The following is a 19,608-nucleotide window of genomic DNA, read 5'->3' on the forward strand; positions in this document are numbered from 1 at the left end:
TCATACCAATTATTACAGTTCATACCAATAAGCCAATCCCATAAGCGGTTATTCTGGAAACGAAAGTCTGGTACGGACCGACAACCGGACGGACAACCGTCCTGCGGAGGCATAAAAACGTGCACTGCATACTAATTTTAATAATAAAATGCTCACGATCACCTTGCTCTTATACCTGAGCTAAATAATTGCTGATTAATTCTACCTGAGATTTTTCAAGTATATTGCTTGATCTTGTGCGTTATTCTGTCTGTCTGTCTGTTTGTCTGTCTGTCAGGCGCCTACAGGTCACAATTTTCAACCGATCTTCACGAAATTTCACCAAATGGTAGAGTTGGTCATAAGCAAGAAGCTTATTGTTTTTGGGATCAAAAGGTCAATAGGTCAACATAGGCCAAAGTTCACCAACTTTGTCGAATTTCTAAAATCCTCAATTTTCATCCGATTGCCTTGAAATTTTAAGAAGATTTGTGCTACTTGAGTCCGTGGACATTCAGAATGTTCGCATACATCGAAGCCTGCATCTTGGCGTATTGACACGACGGTGAATAAACTATCATGCGATTTACTTCAGGTGTGTGCCTTATTATTATCTATGGATTGATGCTTATTTTATCAATGGATTATCATGTATTCATCGGATTCATACCGCCGACCAAATACCAAGCTTCCCTACTCTACATTCACTATGCTATCGCTGGTCATCATGCGGTCCCCATATGCATCTGGAGGCATTTTTAGTGTCGCCCCCTTCATCCGTTGTTTTCCAGACAACCACGAAACGTCGTCAATAAGCAGTATCCCTTCCATATGCCAAGCTTACCCATTTTCGAGAGGATATCTCTGATGGTTTCGAAAATATTTTGGGTTAATTTCGGAGAAATTCATTGAAATTTACAGTAGGTACGAACGACAAAAGTACATTTTTTACATTTCCGCTGTATGATGCGTGCGTAAGTAAGAGCCTTCAAAACTGACAGGGCCACAGAACCATGGGAGGTCTGTGCCTAGCATAAATTCCTAGGCTGAATTATATGTACTGACGGAGATACCACGCCGCAAAGTCGGCACCGGAGCTAAAAATCCTCCTTTTTGACTCTACATGACCTAGTTTGACGTGGTCGTTCATGGAAACTGGCAGGATTTCAGAGTTAAACTTTTAACACAAGGTCAGACGTGTTATATACAATAAAAAAATGCATAGAAATCGTAGTCCCATGAGTTCGGAACGAAACTAATTTTTTTGGCACTATTTCAGACCTCAGCTTGAGGCCTAATGGTGGAAGAAGAAATGCGGGCAAGGGAGTTAACAAGGAGAGATGCAGAAAATAGGGCAAAATGGAGAAGATTGTCATGGGGACCGCAAGGCTAACCCCCGCTCTAGCAGGGAAAATGGCCTTAAAATGCATGTTGTTGTTGTTGTATTCCTATTATTGTTGTACTGTTGTTCTCGTGTGATCTTAATACAATATTTGTTTGTGAGTAACAATTGGGGTGGCTTCTCCATTGATCTTTGACATACAGAATAACACATTTTTCTGCCGTGACTCCTCTCGGGGCTCGGAGGTACACCGTGACCAGGGGGTCGGGGAGGAGCACGTAACATACACCTTGATTGGACTCCACCTGTGGTAAATTCAATTGATAGGACATGATTTGGAAAGGCACACACCGGTCTGTCTATATAAGCATATAAGGTCTCACAGCTGACAATGCATATCTGAGCAAAAACCAAGCCATGAGGTTGAAGGAACTGCCTGCAGAGCTCAGAGATAGGATTGTGTCGATGCACAGATCTGGGGAAGCCGACAAAAAATTTTCTGCTGCATTGAAGGTTCCCAAGAGCACAGTGGCCTCCATAATTCTTAAATGGAAGAAGTTTGGAACAAGCAAGACTCTTCCTAGAGCTGGCTGCCCGGTCAAACTGAGCAATCGGGGGAGAAGGGCCTTGGTAAGAGAGGTGACCAATAATCCGATGGTCACAATGGCTGAGCTCCAGAGATCCTGTGTGGAGATGGGAGAAACTTCCAGAAGGACAACCAGCACTGCAACACTCCACCGATCTGGGCTTTATGGCAGAGTGGCCAGACGGAAGCCTCTCCTCGGTGAAAGACACATGGAACCCCGCTTGGAGTTTGCAAAAAAGCACCTAAAGGACTCTCAGACTGTGAGAAACAAGATTCTGTCGTCTGATGAAACCAAGATTGAACTGTTTGGCTTGTCCGTCCGTTCCCAGGTACCGCAAAAACGGCTGAACCGATCGCAACGATATTTTGGGTGGGTAATCCTGGGACCCCCTGGAGTAAAATAGGCTATATTGTTTTTTCCAATTTCAGCTTTGGTCTCCAGCATTTTCAGGTTTGGACTCCCGCCTAACGCTATTGTCCCGGGTACCGCAAAAACGGCTGCACCGATCGCAACGATACACCTCCGTGTTCGTGGGATTCCCACGAGTGGACCCCACCAGTATATATAATGTGTGCACGCACACACATACACTCCGGGGCAAAAAAATAAGCCAAGTTGTTGTTTTTTGGAGCCATAGATGTGCAGTACATATTCCCAGTTTAAACTGATTACTCGTGTTACAGCAGCTAAAAGCCCTCCATGTGGTTCACAGCAATTTTTATGAAACAATTGGTGTTTCAAGAAGTTTTGTTCTCACAAAAACGAAAATTACGGAATTTCCGTATTTTCACCTTTCATCTTTAAAGGCCAATATTTCAGGTAAAACAAAATAAATCAAGATTTCCCACATAAAAAGGAAGATAAGACTGTTTTGAGTTGTTTTGTGTCCCAAAGGAAATTAAAAAAAAAGTTTTTACTGTTAAAAGTATACTTTCAAAGATCTGCAATGCATTTTTAGGGTGTTGTGTTTTTTTGTTTTTTTTTACTGTTTAGTGCATATGTAGTGCCTAAATTGCTCTAATTTATGACTTGTACAGTTAGTGTTGTTTATTGTGTTTCTTTTTAGAAATGGCCCCAAAGAAAGAAGTTCCATGCTGATAGGGATATTAAAATCGAATTGCTTGTCTTCGTCAAACAGGCAAGACGTATTCTGAAATCCACAAGCTCCTGAATAAGGAGAACATACCTATTTACCTGCCTACCATAAAGAGAATAGGTCCACAGTTGCAGAAAACTGGTTCCACTGCAAGGTAGAAGGGATCTGGCAGGCTGAGAGTACTACAAGTAAAGATGACAGGCGACTGAAATTCTTAGTTCTCCAGGAAAGGAAGCAAATCCTGCGGAAACTGTCAGAGGAGTTCAGAACTGCTGAAAACAAAGCTGTCTCCAGAAGGACCATCACAAAAAGGTTGACTGATGCTGGTTTTGCCTCAAGAAGATGTGCTAAGAAGCCTCTATTATCTAGGAAAAACATTCAGGACAGATTGCATTTTTTGGCCGAATATGGGAACTGTGATTGACTGGTTTTAGAGAGTTCTGTGGAGTGATGAATAAAGGTTTCAGCTTTGCAGTGATGCCCCAGAACGTTGCCTTCTCAGATCTGGTGAGAGACTCAACCCTGAGTACATTTCAACAACTGTGAAGCATGGAGGAGGTTGAATAATGGTCTGGGGTGCATTTTTGTCTGCAGGTGTTGGTGTGCTGATAAGGTGTGAACAGTCAATTACTGCCAAGGAATATCAGAAAATATTAGAGAAAGGATTACTTCCCATCCAAAAGTTATTTCCCGGAGAGAAAAGTCATTTTTGCCCCCCGTCGCACCGCAGAGCGAAAGGGGGACTATGGTTTTCCCCTCCGTCCGTCCGTGTGTGCGTGCTTAAGCGAAGGACCGAAGTCTAATTTGGTGTGTGGGTGCAACTAGGCATAAGGAAGAACGCTATTGAAAATTGGGTCGCCACGTCAAATGCCAAGATGGCCGCCACCATATATATATCTGAACCTTGTGAGCGAAATATCTTGAAAAATTAACGAACTACTAACTTCTAATCCTGTGTGTGGATGTATCTAGCCATAAGGAAGAACGCTATTGAAAATAGGGTCGCCACGTCAAAATCCAAGATGGCCACCACCATGTATGTCTGAACCTTGTGAGCGAAATATCTTGAAAAATAAACGAACTACTAACTTCTAATCTGGGGTGTGGGTGTATCTAGGCATAAGGAAGAACGCTATTGAAAATTGGGTCGCCACGTCAAAATCCAAGATGGCTGCCTTGCGTCTTCCACTTTGTCAACTCGCATCACTTCACCGACGGGGGACCTAGGCGTAACGCTTGTCCAACAAGATAATAATGCCCCTGCCCATACTGCAAAAGCCACCAAAAAGTGGTTGGAGAAAAAGTCCTTGAAACTTATGTCCTGGCCTGGTAAAAGTCCCGATTTGAACCCCATAGAGAATCGTTGGGCCTATATTCAGCTTATTGGAAGGAAATTTGCAAATTCTAATCAACTTTGGAAGCTGTCAAACATGAATAGGACAATTTTGACATTTATTGGTGCAAGAAGCTTTGTGAAAGTTTGACCAAAAGACTGGATTATTTAAAAGAAAGCTGAGGGACAAGCTATTCCATACTGATTTGTACAGTTGTTTCAGCATTTTGTGGTGTTTTGGTGTTTTTTTAATGTATGGTAAAATAGTTATGACAAAAACTGTTAAAATATTGACTTGGCTCATTTATTGTTAGAGAGAGAGAGAGAGAAATAGAGAAATATATGTATGTATGTATGTATGTATGTATGTATGTATGTATGTATGTATGTATGTATGTATGTATGTATGTATGTATGTATATGTATATATATATATATATATATATATATATATATATATATATATATATATATATATATATATATATGTATGTATGTATGTATGTATGTATGTATGTATGTATGTATATATGTATGTATGTATGTATGTATGTATATATGTATGTATGTATGTATGTATGTATATATGTATGTATGTATATATGTATATATGTATGTATATATGTATGTATGTGTGTGTATATATATATATATATATATATATATATATATATATAGTTTTCTGAGTTGCATAAAAAGGCTTGAAGCATGTGTTGAGTTTCATGCTGTGATATTTGTTTTTTCTGTGATGAAAGCTCAAACGTTTCTTGCACTTCTTCCCGCCAAACCCAAGATGGTCATTTGATGGAGTTCCCACCTTCGACGGAAAGCGAGCTGCCAGATGAGACCCTTCCACCACACCCCTCCCTCAGAGTGAAGACCGAGGGCTTGATCGGGGGTACGATTTCCTAATATACATTATATATACCGTGTGTATATATATATATATATATATATATATATATATATATATATATATATATATATATATATATATAGATATATTTATATATATATATATACAGTGATCCCTCGTTTATCGCGGGGGTTACGTTCCAGAACCCCCCGCGATAGACGAAAATCCGCGAAGTAGCGACCATATTTTTATTTTATTATTTATATATATTTTAAAGCTTTATGACCTTTCCCACACTCTTATTAACCTTTCTCACACTCTTATTAACCTTTCTCACACTCTTATTAACCTTTCCCATACTCTTATAAACACTTCCTATACTCTTAAACACTTTTTACACTCTTAAACATACGTAATTTTAACAACATATAAAATTATAATGGGTACTCAGCATTGAAGATACTACAACTTGCGTGATGAAGATGATGATGAATTAGCTGTACAGTACTGATGACGATGATGAATGTACTGCACAGCCAGAAAGAGCATTACAGCTCTTCTGAAGGCGCCACTGCATCAGGCGCTTCGTCAGGTGGTGTAGTATCTTCGCCCTCGTTTGCAACTTCAGTTTCCGCTGAAGGCGTAAGCGTAACTTGTCTCTTCTTGCGAGTGAGGGACATGGTTATGGGGAGTTGCTGGTGCTGCTTCTTATTCTGTGCAAGAAGGTTTTTATAAACCGTCATGCCCCCCTCGATGGTATTTGCAAACTGCAACGAACGAAGCATGTGGGGGTCCCATTCTTGAGCCACTCGCTGAAGGTCTTTGGCCATTCTGACCATGGTTGCGAGCCGTTCGAGTGTTAGGCCAACCTCCTCTTCTTCTTGAGACCCTGGTTCCTCTTGTTCCTCTTCCTCTTCCTCGCTTGCTGACTTCGTCATCTCCATGAGGTCTTCATCCGTCAACGGTTGTGAGTGGGCATCAATCAGCTCATTAACATCCTCGTGAGTCATGTTGTTGAAGCCATCTCCGCCAAGAGGTTTTGCCAGCTTCACAGCCTTATCAACTGCGGAATGATAAACCTCTTCAGGAGAGAACCCGTTATAGTCATGCACGACTTCTGGCCACAATTTCTTCCAGCTGGCATTTAAAGTTGCACTCTTCATCTCCTTTATGGCCTTCTGAATATTTAGGAGACACGATGCAATGGTGTATTCACACCAGTATGCCTTCAGCGAGAAGTCTTCGTCAGAGTCCATAGCATCAACGAGGTTTTGCAGGGCGCTTCGCGTATAAAGCGCCTTAAAAGCGCGAATAACGCCTTGATCCATCGGCTGAATCAGCGATGTGGTGTTCGGCGGCAAGAACTCTATCTGCACACCATCATACGATAGATCAACTGCGTGGCCTCCAGCATTGTCCATGATCAGAACCACTTTGAATTTGAGGCCTTTCTCTGCCAGATAAAGCTTCACCTCCGGTATAAAGCACTGATGCAACCAATCAGATGTAAGAACTTTAGTCATCCAGGCCTTAGTGTTGTGCATCCAGTAAACTGGCAACACATTCTTATTTCTGTTTTTGAGAGCCCTTGGGTTTTTTGACTTATAAATAAGACCTGGCTTAATCATAAAACCCGCAGCATTCCCACACATAATTACCATTACACGATCTTTTTGGGCCTTGAATCCGGGGGCTTTGGCTTCGTCCTTCATAATAAAAGTGCGAGACGGCATCCTTTTCCAGAATAGGCCCGTTTCATCCATGTTGAAGACTTGTTCAGGCCTATAGCCCCCTTCCTCGATGAGCGTTTTAAGTGTGTTATTCACATATTCCTCAGCTCCAGCTTTATCCGCAGAGGCAGCTTCCCCATGCAGAGGAACGCTCCTAAGTCCAAAGCGCTTCTGAAACTTATCAAACCAGCCCTTGCTGGCACTGAATGTGGTTTGTTTGGTGGGAGAAGCACTCGATGGTCCTGCTTCTGCATTGTCGTCCTCGTCCTCCTCGTCGCCGTCGTGATCGTCACCGCTTTCAGCAAAACTATCGTGAAGTTTCTTGGCCTTTGTGCGGATGGTGTTGGTATCCAGCGAGATATCCTTCCTCCTGCAGTCACTGATCCACAGGGCCAATGCAGACTCCATCCTTACAATGGCCTTATTGCGGGACGTTACCACCCTCTTCGCAGTCTTGTTAAAAGACACTGCTGCTGTCGTCCTGATATTCTTTTCGTCCTTAATGTACCGGACCGAAGATTCATTGATGCCGTAATGGCAGCCTACAGCCGCAAGCTTCTCCCTTGCTTTAACATGTCGAGAAGTTGCACTTTTTCAACGATGGTTAGCATCTTCCTCTGCCGCTTAGGTTCAGTGCCAGATACCTTAGAAGGTGCAGAACGTTTGGGCGGCATTGTAGGGGTTGAAATAAATTTAAAACTTTTACAGATAAATCACACAAACACAACACCGCAGAGTAACACTACGAGTAGCGATCGCACGTCGATGTGAAATGGACAAGGCGAGATGCTGAATGCATGCTATGCGCGGGAGATACAGAGAATGATGCTATGGTCGCTGAGCCAATCAGAGCCCAGGATACAGAACACCATGCTCTGGTTGGTCGCCTCTAATCCATCAGCCAGTAGCGTGCCGTGTACGATCTCACGTGGGTAACTAGCGCAAGTGGAAGCTGCCGCATCTGCGTTTTCCATACGCACGACTCTTTGTCTCTTTGTCTACTCTTCTACTGTACACTATGTACAGTATTTTATTTCTTGTAATATGTTTTAATTACTGTATTTTTCTTATTTTTTTACGTTTTTTAATTTTTTAGGCTAGAAAATGCTTATTTTACCACAAAAATATTTAAAATAATAGTATATAAAAATACATTTATACCGCAAAATCCCGCGATATAGCGAAAAATCCGCGATATAAAATTAGATATGTAAGAGTTAAAAATCCGCGATACAGTGAGGCCGCGAAAGGTGAACCGCGATATAGCGAGGGATGACTGTGTATATATATATATATATATATATATATATATATATATATATATATATATATATATATATATATATATATATACACATACATACATACATACATACATACATATATATATATATATATATATATATATATATATATATATATATATATATATATATATATATATACATACATACATACATACATACATACATACATACATACATATATATATATATATATATATATATATATATATATATATATATAACTGTGAGAAATAGCAGAAACTCCACAATAAGAGCAGGGTGCCTCATTTGCATTAAATAAGTAGCGGATGTAGCTTCAAGACGGTCAATCTTTTATTTTTGACAAGCTTTCTACCGAACAGATCTTCTTCCTCGTCTACAAGAACAGCAGACATAAATCAGGAAAAAAACAAAACATATATATGTATGAGTGTGTATGTATGTATGTATGTATATACAGACTTGGCATTTCATATGGAATATATTTTTTTTCTTGACTTGGGTTTACTTTCTGAACTCGGTATATCAATCTGGTGAGTTTCTTTTACGCTTCGGTGATTTCTTTGTTAAAAGAACCATGTCACTGATTGTCTGTTGTAGCAAGAAGTCAATAACAGGATTATATCACAGGTGGCGTGACAAAATGTATGGACAGGTACATTTGACGATTGGCTTCACAATCGGGTATATAAGGGTTGTTGCGTTCTGTATTAGTGGAAAACAACTGCTGCACGTCTACAAAAGTTATTGTCGCTTCCCCTGGAGATGGTCCGTCAACTCGACATTGCTGTTTGTCATTTAGTGGTGGCTTTACGAAATTCCAGCATGAAACAGCGTGCTATTGCTCGGCAGTATGGCATCACTCAAGGTCAGGTGTCAAAGATCCTGAAACGAAATGCTCAGAGGGGTGTCCCTACTCCAATACCTAGGCCAGGACGTCCACGCAGAACCACAAGGAGAGATGATCACCAGCTGCACCGGTTAGTCTGCAATGGCCGTACCAAGTCAGCTAATCGGCTTAGGGCTGAGTGGCAGCAACTGACAAATGTGCCTGTATCCAGAAGGCTAGTCAACCAACGACTGGTTCAAGCAGGCTATCGTGCCAGGCGTCCCCTGAGAAAGCCACGTCTGACCAGACAACACCGCCAGCGCCGATTGCAGTGGGCCAGAGAGCACCGTCAATGGCAGCCAGGACACTGGAATCACGTGATCTTCAGTCACAAGTCTAGATTTCTGGTCTATCGTCAATATGGCCGCGTCCGAGTGCGCAGACAAGTGCATGAAGCCCACAACGAAGATTGTATAGTGCCAAGAGTCCAAGCTGGAGGTGGTGGGGTGACCGTTTGGGCTGCTTTTCATGCAGGGGGCAAAACTGACCTGGTTGTTCTGAATGGAAACCTGAACCAGTTCAAGCACAGGGCCATTCTGGAAGAAACATTGCTTCCATTTGTTTGTGCAGCCTTTCCAGGAAACTTTGTCTTCCAAGATGACAATGCACGGCCTCATTGTGCTCGCATGATCCAACTCTTTCTTGCTGACCGTGGTGTAGAGCATATGGAGTGGCCTGCCATGTCCCTGGATATGAATCCGATAGAGAACTTGTGGGCAGAATTAACGCGTCAAATCGACAACTTGGACCAGCAGCCTGCCACTGTGCGTGAATTGCAGCAGGCTATTGTAACTGCATGGCAAGCGATACTGTCCAAACCTTGGCAAATCTCGTGAACAGCATGCCTCAACGTGTACGTGCTCTCCTGAATGCTCGTGGGGGTTACACAAAGTACTGAACTGTAATTTTACTGTCCGTAATCCCAGTCGTAATTTAACTTTTGTTTTTGTTAAAAAAAATTTTGGCTAAGGTGCAAAATAAAGAGATACTTCTGGAAAACGCACAGAAGTTTAACACAGTACTGTCCGTGAATTGGGTTCGATATCAGTTTACGTCACTTTCAAGGATCAATTTATTTGCTTCAAAATGTCAAATGTGGTTTTTGTTTCTTTTAAAGGTCACATGAACAAAACTAGAATAATTTCAACATAATTCCAATGAACTTTTGGTTCTAAGTCATCTTGGAAAGTAAGTTCACCCCCACAAAAAAAATATTCCATCTTAAATGCCAAGTCTGTGTATATATATATATATATATATATACAGTGAAACCTTGACTTACGAGTGCACCAACTTACGAGTTTTCCGAGATACGAGCCGTCGCTCGGGCGGTTTATTGCTTTGAGATGCGAGCCGAGATCTGAGTTACGAGCTTACGCCACCCGCCACCAAGTGGGTTCCGGTCACGTGGTTATCTTGCCGTGCAAGCATCTCTGCCGTATATCGCTGCTGCTTTGTTTTCGCATTTTGGTTATTTTGGAAAATTTCTTAGTTTTAACCATGGGTCCTAAGAAATTGAGTGCCAAGGGCAGTACTGAGAAGAAGAAGAGGATGATGTGCTTGGATATAAAACACGCAATCGTCGAAAAACATGAGCGAGGTGTGCGTGTTGTCGACTTGGTGAGGCAGTACGATCGTAGTACTTCTACGATATGTACGATTTTGAAGCAGAAGGAGTCGATAAAGGCTATAACGCCAGCCAAGGGCGTTACGATTATTTCAAAGCTCCGGACCTCTATCCATGAAGAGATGGAGAATTTTCGAAACATTTTGAAAAGGAGGAAGAAACAAACCTCGTTGGACAGGTTTTTATTGAAACGCCCTGCAAGTGAAAGCGAGGAAAGTGTGGTGAAAAGGGCAAAAGATATCTCCTCCACCTCCGCCAGCATCTTCGTCTGATCTTCAAGGTAAATACACTGTAGCGCGATGCTGCGCGCGCTAATGCTTACGCAAGGAGCAAGCGGACAACGCGGTTCATACAAGTCTTTATTCAAACTGCAGCACTAAGCTGCTCAGCTCAAGGCTGCACGCCCCGTCTATATCCTGAGGCCACGCCTCTCTCCCCGGCGTGGCCCACCCCCACTTGGTGTGCGGGGTGATGTCACCACGTCAGTGCTTTCGTGTCCGCCACAACACTTAATAAAACCAGTTTATTTCTTTACATTGAAGGAGTCTGGACTCCAGCAGAATACGGATAAAAGGATGGCAAGGCACAAACTCGTCCGAGAAGATGTTTATTCGTAAAACCAACTCGGGAACACTAAAAAGCCCGTTTATCGGGCTGCCTTATAAAGCAAAACCAAAAACCCAAACCGAAACCGAAAGCCACGCCTCTCAAGCGAGGCGTGCTTCGGTGGTCACGTGATCCACAGGTGTAGCTCATTATACCCGCACGCGCGGGACGCTTTGGCGGTCACGTGACCAGCCACTCTGGCGCCGGGGATCCCCGCCGGTGACGTCACCGGCTGGAGCAAGGAGATTCTGATGCCGGTCTTGCTTGGGGGACCCATGGGTCGCTACAACATTCTCTTTTATTATGAACAGTACACATATACGAGGTCGTGCTTGTTTGTACATTATTTGTTATTTATAAAGTACATTTTTCTTATTTAAAAACACGTAACAAAAAAAATTGGTGTGGTTTTTTGGGGGCTGGAACGGATTAATAGCATTTCAATGCCTTTTAATGGGGAAATTTAATTTGAGAAACGAGCAAATTGAGTTACGAGCTCGGTCACAGAACGAATTAAACTCGTAAGTCAAGGTTTCACTGTATATATATATATATATATATATACATATACATATACATACATACATACATACATACATACATACACACAAACACACACACACCGCCGGACCCCGCTAATCACGGGTTCCGCATATTTGTGGGTGAAAAATGCGACCTGTTTCTCTATTCATGACAAAGTGTCCTGCGAATCTTTTTTCTATTCACGGCCGTGTTCTGCGAATTTGCGGTTTTTCAGGGGTGCAAAAAGAAATTTCACGAGCCGTTAGCTTGACATACGGTATTTCTAAATTCCATCTTTCACCAGCCATGTATCTGGACATACGTTAAAAAAAACATCTAAGATCTGCGAGCATGACCTGCGTATACATTCCCTGCTGTGTGCTTTGCGTTTTCATGGCTTTTGTGGCCGTGAATTTTCGCTGCACTCTAAGCAAGCTTAGCGGGATATCCCACTAGATGTGTAAACAATACAACCCCGCAAATTATAGAAAGCAAACGCTTCATTAAATCTATTATTGAAATTAGCAGATAGGCTCAATATGGCATCATCTGATAACATCCCCCACAAAAATGTCCAGGGCATTCACCCCTTCCGCAGCTACCCACAATGCTTCGATTCCTACATATACAGACTGTGTCCTGGATCTCGATCATTGTTCTCGTCCCCTTGCTTTGACCTGCATTTTTGACTCTCGCTCTGCTCATCGTTCAAGCGTGGCTCCCAAGCGCAAGAAAAGTGCCAGAGATGTCGACTACCAAGAGGCAGTAGAAAGTGATGAGCCTGCCCCAGAAAGTGGAGCTGCTCGACCGGCTTTCGAGAGGAGAGTGCAGCCTCTGGGCAGGCATTATGGCGTCAACGAATCCACCGTTCGCTACATACGGAAGAACGATAAGGCGATTCGTGAGTATTTCAGCATGCGCTGTATCGAGTACGAAGTTGGTCACCCCATGTCTGGGATGTCCACATAGAAAGGATGGAGAAGTCTCTCAGCATATGGATCGAGGACAACACGCAGAAGAATATGCCTTTGAGTGGACGTCTCATTCGCGAAAAGGCCAAACAAATGTACGACCTGTCTGGGGCGGGTGGTGCCAGCACGAGTGATACGCCGAGCGATGTTGGTACCAGCAGCGCGTCTTCTTTCACTGCAAGAAGGGGATGGTTCCATTTTTTCAATGGGATGTGGATGGAACCCGCGTGCTCTCAAGGGCAAGAACAAGCAAACTCTGCCCATGTTTTGGAGGGCCAACAGGAAAGCTTGGGTGACGGCAGCAATCTTCCTGGGCTGGTTCCATAATTGTTTCGTCCCTCAGGTGGAGAGGTACATGGTGGATAAAAACCTTGCGTTCAGGGTTCTCTTGCTCCTGGACAACGCTCCTGGCCACCTTGAGAACCTGGACGTGCCTCACCCGAATGTCGAGATGATCTTCGTGCCGCCCAACACCACCTCCCTCATCCAGCCACTCGACGAAGGTGTGATTTCAAAGTTTAAAACTTATTACACCCGTCGCACCTTTCACTTCATTTTGGATGTGATGGATCCCGACCCCTGGCTCACCGTCGGGCAGTGCTGGAAGGATTTCGACATTCCCCACTGCATCAGCACCATCAAGGAGTCGCTGGATGAGGTGAGAGCCTCCACCATCAACGCGTGCTGGCACAACCTGTGGCCATAGGCAGTCAGAAACTTTACTGGCTTTCCCGATAACACTGAGGAGAGGAAGGGGAAGGCCTGGGGTGGAGCAGGGGGGTTGGGGAGGGGGGGGGGGTGGAGAGGTGGGGTGTGACGAAGCATGGAGAGAGTAGATGGTGCAAGACCAGAAAGGAAGTGGAAGAAGACAGACCACTGACCTGTCGATGATGGCAAAGTGAGAGGCCCAAGAGACTCAGATTAATTGTGGGAGATTTCTTTGATCTTCAAAGCCTTGGCTTCCACGCTGATGTCAAGCTGTACAAGGTGTGAGGCAGAGGCACCAGCCCAGAGGAGGAAGCAAAATTCCATCAAGCAAATGTAAGCTTTGTAGGTGGATATGAGCTCAGGTGTGCCAATGAAGGACTTTATATGACAAAGAATGCCCAGTCGGCAACTGGCTTTGAAGGCCAACTTTTAAATGGAGCTTGCCCATGAAAGAACATGGCTGATAGAGAATCCAAGATTTTGAGTGTTTGAACTTCTTTGAGAGGGTTGTTGAGAAAGTAGATGGGAGGGATTGGCATACGATCCTTTCAGAGAGAGTGTGAATGAGTGAGATTTCTCAGGATTAAGACATATTCCAGGTTTTTGACCAGTTTTTCATTTTGTCAATGCCTGAATAGAGTGAAGAAGCTGCTGCCTATTTATCTGAAGGTTGAGAAATGTAACCATAGAGGGTGGAGTCATCAGAAAAGAGATAAAGAGGATTTTCAAGGGAGATCGTTGATGAAAATTAGGAATACGATTGGGCCTAGAACACTACCTTGGAATACGATGGGGCCGAGAACACAGACAGGGAGAGGAGATCAAAGGATTCCGTTTAGAGCCACATTAGTTGCGAGTGGAGGAATTGGATGCCATAGGCAGATAATATGGAGCGCAAGGCATGATGCCAGATTGTTTATAAAGCTCTGAGATATGTCTAGAGAGATGGCTGTGATCTCATGTCTGACATTGGGGGGCTCCATCCATTGTTGGGAGATGATGACCATATCTCAATCCAAATTGATAATCTGAGGTGAGGTCATTGGAGAAAAGGAATGATTTTATATCAACTGTGTTGATGGATACTCTGACTTTGCTAATGATTGGCAGTAAGCTGATTGGTCTGTCATAGTTGAGGGGATCGGTTTTTGAATTTTTAAAATGTGATTCAGTGCTGATAGCTGACTTCCTAGCAGATGGAAGATTACCTCATGCAAATTATAGGGAAAAAAGAGTAGAAAGAGGATGAACAAGTACAGCAGAGCATGTTTTTTAGACACGTGAGCTGATGCCGGCCAGTTGCAGAATCGGAGTAAAGGCCAGAAACTTTTCCACCTTCTCAGGTGCAAAAAAAGACAATCAAGGAGCAGTTGGGTACAATTAACTGGGGTAGGTTGGGTACAGAGAGCGAGGGGTTGGGGACAAAATATTTGGAAGCAAACACAGAATTGAGGCATTCGGCCTTCTCATGAGCAATGTCGGCTGTGGTGCCATTTGAAGAAAGGGAAGAAGGGATGGAGGGAGAGCATCCACTAGAGACAGACTCAACTAGAATGGCATTCGGTAGAGTGCATACTTTACCTCCGCCAGGCTGAACAGTTTGCATTTTGTATCCCACAGTTAGGACGGATCTGCATCCATGCTTAAACCAAAATCTAATCGGCTCGTTCTTATCACTTATCCAACCTGTCCACCAAGTTTTGTCATAACCCATCCATAACTTTGAGATATCATGCTATATATTATTTTGGCCCTCTCTCTCGATGGTGAAGAATCACTTTTAAAAAATGATAGTATCTGGGTCGTCACCAAACCCTAATTAATTAATCATTGTCACTTACCCAACCTGTTGACAAAGTTTCATTCAAATCCGTTCATAACCTTTTGAGATATCCTGCTTACAAATAGACAAACAGGAGTGAATACATAACCTCCGTCCACCTTTGGTGGCGGAGGAAACATTGCGTCACCAGGTTTGAGGAGAGGGTTCAATTTTGAGTTTGAAAATTCAATCTTGAGATTGGAAAGATGTTGTTTTCTGGCTCTACCAAGAGTGGACCCACTCGTCGTGGGCTTTTTGATTGTGTTATAGCTAATTTGATTGTGTTTAGACTAATTGTGTTATAGCACCAATGAGCTGAGGTTGCTTTCGGTCAGACATGCCTTCCAGGAGGAGAATGGAAGTTGCTTTAAAGCAACTGCCTCACCACAGGATTCAGAGTACCAAGAGTAGGAGGATGTAGGTAAGATAACTGAAGATGAGGTGTGGTGAATCTTTGCATAATGGAGAGCAGGTTTCTGTGGAAGATTTCCTGGGCTGAATTAATAGCAGGGGTGGTCGATTATAGGCCATTGTTAAAGTGCAGGGGCTGCTTTCAATCTCTGCCAGTTTGCAAGTTTTCCAGCTCTGAGGCTGTTCTCTGTGAATGGGCAGAGAGTTGTTGACCTTCACAAGCACATGAGGCAGTAGAAAGTGATGAGCCTGAGCCAGAAAGTGGAGCTGCTCGACTGGCTTTCGAGAGAAGAGAGTGCAGCCTCTGTGGGCAGGCATTATGGCGTCAACTAATCCACCATACGCTACATACGGAAGACCGAGAAGGCGATTCGTGAGAGTATTTCAGCGTGCGATGTATCGAGTACGAAGGCAGAGGATGAGCAAGATACATTGGCAAGGAAGTTGGTCATAACCAAATCCAGAAGGGAGGATTTGCCATTGGGAGAAATCTTGGAAGAAAGTTCACAGATTGAGTTAGTGCCATGGCTGGTGAGGGAGGTACCAACACCCAGTCAATTGGCACGGTGACAATTGAAATCACCACATAGGAAGAGAGAGTAGGGATGAGTGATTAAAAGTTGGTCCATGCCATTTGAGAGAGATGTAAATGGAGTCGCCACTGTTTGGAGGACGGTACACCACATGGAGAAATAAACATGAGGTGGGAGTGGAGGGGAAGTCGCAGCCAGAGGTACTCCTGGGATTTAGGAAGTGGAATAGCATACTATAGCAGTACATGGAGAGTGAGATACGGAGTTCTTAATGTACAGTTCAACTCCTCTGTCTTGACCGGGTTCAGGTCAATCAAACTAGAGACAATCCTATATAGCCAGGGAGAGACACAAAGGAGTCAGGGTCGTCCTGTATGAGGAAGAATTTTGTTTAAGTTTAACATCCTGTTTGTTAACATTTTTATAATTGTTGACCTCGAGTTATCAAGAGAAGTTGAGATTACCCCCATCACGAATATTGTAAAAAAAAAAGGAAAAAAAAGACGTATGATCTGAGGAATGGTTTATTTCCTCCACCACCGAAGGTGGATGGAGGTTGTGTTTTCACCCCTGCCTGTTTGTCTGTTTGTCTGCTTGTCTGTTTATCTGTCTGTCTGTCTGTGAACAAGATATCTCAAAAAGTTGTAGATGGATTCGGACGAAATTTGGCGGAGAGGTAGTGTATGTGACAAGAACGAAATAATTAGATTTTGGTGAAGATCCAGATTCGGATCCGGATAGTAAAATTTTTAAGTGATTCTTCACCATTGGGAGATAGGACCAAAAACGATACATAGCAGGATATCTCAAAAAGTTATGGACATATTTGGACGAAACTTGGTGTGTGACGAGTGTTGTGTTGGGTGTGTGACAAGGACGAATAGATTCGATTTTGGTGAAGATCTGAATATGGATTCGGATACGAGAATTATTTAATTTTTAAGTGATTCTTCACCATTGAGAGATCGGGCGAAAAGCGATATATAACATGATATTTTAAAAAGTTATGGACGAGTTCTGACTAAACTTGGTGGACAAGTTGGTTAGGTGACAAGAACAAGCGATTCGATTTTGGTTCAGGTCCGAATCCAGATCCGGCCTATCAGTGGGATACAAAACATAAACTGTTCAGCCTGGTGGAGGTATGTGCTCTACCGAGTGCCGTTCTCGTGTTCATTTGTATTGCAGATATAACATGCTGGGCCTTGTGTTGATGTTGATGTTGTTGTTGTTGATGATGTAGTAGTAGCAGTAGATAATGATGATTATGTCCACATACTGAGCCATCAATCATCAATGGTGGATACGTTGAAAATAACCGCTTTTTAGCACCTGCAGTTTCTACAGGATTTAACCTTATCTCAAGGCATTTACTGATCAATAATGAACAACTGAGCTGACATCTTCCCATTGCAGATGCTAACTCGTGGGAAGATGGTGTTGAAATGGAAGACGATCAAGGATACTCTAAGAGCAAACAATTCCAGAGAACCATGAAGATGGAAGGGACAATGCATTGTGCAGGTGCTCATCTAGTGTAGAGTTGTTTGTTATCCCATGCACGCAAAAGGAAAAGGGGGAGGGGGTAGGCAAATAAAATTGAAAATAATTCTCAACAGGAAACTTTAGTGATGTCATAGAGGGCACAAACAACAGGCATGAACAACTAATGTGGCGTGTTAAATAAGGATCGATGGGGGTAAACTTCCAGAATTTTTTTTTTCTATAACCTTTAAAATCGTTTCATTTCAATTGGATTTTATACTAGTAGAACACAAATCACCTTATCCGCATGCTTTTTGGAAAGAATTGTGGGGATATTTTCATCGGCTCCTGTCTGTCTGTCTATCCGTCCGTATGTCTTGTCCGTCATGCTATCTCCTCAAAAACGGTTGTGCAGAAATTCTTCAAACTTAATGGATATTATCACCACATGGCAAGAAGGTGCTATAACAGTGTCAATCTTGGCCCCAACCCTGGGGAGGGTCAAAAGGTCAAATATCAAAAATGCAGTTCCAGCTGCATTTTGAGACATTTTCAAATGAAACTTTGGATATGCAATTAACATTGGGGGACACATGAAATATGTAACAATTTTTTGGATTTGATCCCAGGGTTCATGCCCCAGGGGTGGGGACTTAAGACAAAGGTCAAAACGGGAAAACAAAAACAAAAAACGTTTTACTCAATATTTGATATTAGGTCATTCCTGGTGGAACATTTTGCCATCTTTCAACTTTGCTTTAGGTGGGAAGCGTGTGGATTTGTAATGTGATAGAAATGAATGTAGAAGCTTCACTCTATTTGGCACTTTCAAAAACCTTTTGTTTAGCAGTACTTGGAGAGAGAGTAAATAAAGTAGAGAGTTCATGGGTGTTCTACAAGTTGTGGTCTGAATTTTTTTTCCGAGGAGGCTCTGAAAGTTATACCACCTTTCTCTTGCAAAAGTCGACTGGTAGAAATCCTGAAATAAAATTTTGATTGCATTGTTTTTTTTCATTTTGCTGAAGCTTTATCACAACCTTCATCACCCATGATGTACCAAAGTTTGTTCACAGCACCAAAAAAAAATCAGGGTCTATTGGGGGGGGGGGGGAGCTGCCCCCCGAAATAGGTATTTGCTTTTTTCTGAGAAACTACACACACAATTTCGATGAAACTTGACCCCAACTTTCATCACCTGTGATGTTCCGTAGTTTGTTCACGGCATCAAATGAAGTCTGGGTCTAAGGGGGTGTACGTGGGCTCTGAATTCCCCCCCAACCCCCCCTGAAAAACAGGTACACTACTCACAATAAGTTGGGGATATTGTGGGAGTGAGTTTATTTTTTTTATCGGGGTTACGGTTATGGTATTGAAATCAAGAATGCTGTGTTTTTTCACACATTAATAACCATAGAATTAGGACCAACAACTTTTTTCAACATAATTAATACACAAAATCAACCACACCGAAGAACCTGCCAATATCCCTAACGTATTGTGAGTAGTGTATTTGCTCTCTTCTCCGAAACTACACACAATTTTGGTGAAACTTGACCACAACCCTTATCACTCGTGACAGATTAAAGTTTGCTTATGGCACCGAAAAAACAAACAAACAAAAAAAACAACAACACAACAACATGCATTTTAAGGCCATTTTCCCTGCTAGAGCGGGGGTTAGCCTTGCGGTCCCCATGACAATCTTCTCCATTTTGCCCTATTTTCTGCATCTCTCCTTGTTAACCCCCTTGCCTGCATTTCTTCTTCCACCATCTTTAGCCAAGTCTTTCTCGGTCTTCCCCGTCCTCTACTTCCTTCTACATTC

The 19,608-nt window shown here is 42.8% G+C and overlaps 1 protein-coding gene across 18 annotated transcripts in view; it reads left to right on the forward strand.

Annotated features, from left to right (window-relative positions):
* Positions 1–19,608, forward strand: part of LOC137431034 (uncharacterized) — a 60,300-nt gene that overhangs the window by 19,946 nt on the left and 20,746 nt on the right. For 13 of the 18 annotated variants that reach the window (XM_068121945.2, XM_078779869.1, XM_078779884.1 and 10 more), the window contains 2 exons: positions 5,131–5,235; positions 17,715–17,822. In XM_068121945.2, the coding sequence (XP_067978046.1) occupies positions 5,131–5,235; positions 17,715–17,822 (213 nt within the window). The remainder of the gene's footprint in view (positions 1–5,130; positions 5,236–17,714; positions 17,823–19,608) is intronic. The other 5 variants (XM_068121927.2, XM_068121935.2, XM_068121960.2 and 2 more) reach the window with 1 other exon arrangement.

Source organism: Myxine glutinosa, chromosome 1 (genome assembly GCF_964187855.1).
Source record: "Myxine glutinosa chromosome 1, kmMyxGlut1.1, whole genome shotgun sequence".
NCBI lineage: Eukaryota > Metazoa > Chordata > Myxini > Myxiniformes > Myxinidae > Myxine > Myxine glutinosa.